The sequence below is a fragment of the Henckelia pumila genome, chromosome 2, assembly GCF_033568475.1.
Source record: "Henckelia pumila isolate YLH828 chromosome 2, ASM3356847v2, whole genome shotgun sequence".
NCBI lineage: Eukaryota > Viridiplantae > Streptophyta > Magnoliopsida > Lamiales > Gesneriaceae > Henckelia > Henckelia pumila.
In genome coordinates this window covers 179,886,386-179,888,846 of record NC_133121.1, presented here as the reverse complement: position 1 = coordinate 179,888,846, position 2,461 = coordinate 179,886,386, and the positions used below count along the sequence as shown (strand labels likewise).

The window sequence follows — 2,461 nt, the reverse complement described above, 5'->3', positions numbered from 1 at the left end:
TACTTGATAGAAAAGGCAAAATGATGGAACTCGAAGAAGTTCGAGAAGAACCCGAGATACAAAATAGCAACCCCACACCTCAGGAACCACTAATTATCACGCCACCTCTTAGAAGATCCGAAAGGACTTCTATACCTCCTGATCGACTTAATCTCCTACTTGAAGGGGATCAAAGTGAGTCCATCTTTGGATGTGATCCAAGAAACTTCAAGAAAGCATATGGCCGAAGCTGTATTCTCTGTGGCGTTGAAAACGCTTGGAAATCTGTTGATACAAGAAGCAACATTTCTCAGAGGAGTGAAAGATCAAGTTAAGGGGCTTCAAACTGAGTTTGGAAACTTACAATCACTCTTAAAAGACGCAGATCGTAAACAACATGATAGCGAAACGATTCAAAACTGGATCAAAGAGATCAGGAGTCTTGCATACAGAGCCGAGGATGTTCTTGAAGAATATGTGGTGAAATCTGGTTCTGGAAAAGGAGAGCCGTGATTTGTTAACATTCTGAAAAGATTCGTCTGTTTTGCGAATGAAATGGGAACTTTACACAACATTGGTTCTGAAATAGAAACAATCAAGTCACAGATCAGCATCCTCACTGGGAAAATGGATAAGTTTGGCATAGAAGCCATAATTAGACGTGATGATCATGAAGAGGAAAGTACTTCTGATCATGAGAACAAACGACGTCTCATTAGAAAACATATGCTCACGAGGAGCTTCAACATTTCGTGGGGATGGATTACGACATCGAAAATCTTGCTTCTTTTCTAGTTTCTGATCAAGAAATTAGTCGCCATCCGGTTATCGGTGTATGGGGAATGGGCGGTTCCGGGAAAACCACTGTTGCCAACAAGGTTTATAAGCACGTGGATGTCAAAATATATTTCGAGTCATTTGCTTGGGTTTGCATAACCCAAAAATGCCAAATGGAATCTCTGATGCAAGATATATTTTGACAGCTTCTCCCCGCAGAAACTAAGAAAGATACGACAGACGAGTTGGTGGAGAAAATTTATAAAGTGCAAATGGAAACAAGATGCCTCATTGTAGTGGATGATATCTGGAAACTCGATGATTGGATGTTTGAGCAAATGTTTCCCAAGTGTTGGAAGTAACAGCAAAGTATTACTCACAACTCGGAAATAAAGGTGGCAGAAATTGGATATCCAATTCAACTAAAGGGTATCACAGAGGACGAGGCATGGGAGCTCCTCCGCATGAAAGCATTTGCTAAGATTCATTTCAAAGGTCAGTTAATCTCTTCATTAATTAATTTATTATTATATATGCATTTTGTGTTAATAATTATTCCCATGAATCCTAAGTTGCCCATATAAGTTTTAAAGTTATTATTTCTATTGATGACTGCTGCTAGAAGCATGGGATGAATCTGAATATGAGAAATTAGGAAGGAAGTTGGGATAAAACCCAAATACGTCCTTAAAGTTTTCTAACTTTTCCAAAAATATACTAACACTTTATTCGTTCCTAATTATGTCCCTTATTTAACAAATAGTTACCTTAATATGTCCCTCAAACTAAAAATTACCTATAATACCCTTATTCTAACAATTATAATTAATATTTCCTCTGGGCTCAAAAAATGGTATCAGAGCCTAGGTAATTTTATTCAGACTTTATATTATTCATTAATTCACACTTTTCTTTGTTGAGGAAGAGATTTTCAACAAACCATGGATTCAAATGAGAGTTTGAACCAGAAGGATTTCATTTATATGAAATCCCATAAACAAGTGAATCTATTTAAAATAGATTCTTTACAACAGAACTTAAAGAGACTTAGGTTTTTTATACTCTCTGAAGAGATTAAGAAATATGATTTCTAATTTTCAATTTCTAGAGATCACACCAGATTCCTCTAAACTCTCCGGAGATCTTAAAAAAATTCAAAAGACGGTACAATATTACAGTAATCAGCTGTATGAAATACCTCGGCAGATTGGAGAAATCCTTAAAAAACAAGAAGAAATTTTTATAACTCTAAAGGATCTTCAAACTAAAATTATAAATCTAGAACATACTTCTGGTTCTAGAAAGGGAAATACAGGAGGAAGGTTACCACTCTCGTTTGATACCGAACATCTGTTACATCAGAAAGGTAAAACCAAAATGGTTCAAAAACCTTTAACTGATGATGAATTGATGATTAATCTTATAAAGACAGTATCAGAGAAAAACACTATCTGATGACTACTTTAGAAAGATTAAATCTCGAGAATCTACAAGATCTTGCGGATTCTTTTTCGAATCTTAAAGTAGTAGATCTAAAAATGAATTCTCCTGAGGGTGAACAACCCATAGGGAATCCCCCGAGATATGTGGTTAAAACAGAAGAACCACATAGTGAGTTCCATGTTGGAGAAAATTCACATCCAGCAGGAACCAGATCAAGAAGGAGTAATATACCAATACATCAAACTCCTTATGGAAAAACCGT

The 2,461-nt window shown here is 36.0% G+C and overlaps 1 protein-coding gene across 1 annotated transcript; it reads left to right on the top strand.

Annotated features, from left to right (window-relative positions):
- Positions 1–534: 534 nt before the first annotated feature.
- Positions 535–1,118, top strand: LOC140879077 (probable disease resistance protein At1g59620). The gene is made up of 3 exons (XM_073282720.1): positions 535–661; positions 775–857; positions 963–1,118. Exons 1-3 carry the CDS (start codon positions 535–537, stop codon positions 1,116–1,118), a joined length of 366 nt encoding a protein of 121 aa, XP_073138821.1.
- The last annotated feature ends 1,343 nt before the right edge of the window (positions 1,119–2,461 follow it).

Bases quoted from the DNA above. Each gene is read 5' to 3' on its own strand.
- LOC140879077 (XM_073282720.1), top strand. From the start codon at position 535: ATGGGAACTTTACACAACATTGGTTCTGAAATAGAAACAATCAAGTCA. The intron at 662-774 runs GTACTTCTGATC...CTTCTTTTCTAG, and splicing joins TGATGATCATGAAGAGGAAA to TTTCTGATCAAGAAATTAGT. The intron at 858-962 runs GTTTATAAGCAC...ATATTTTGACAG, and splicing joins AAACCACTGTTGCCAACAAG to CTTCTCCCCGCAGAAACTAA.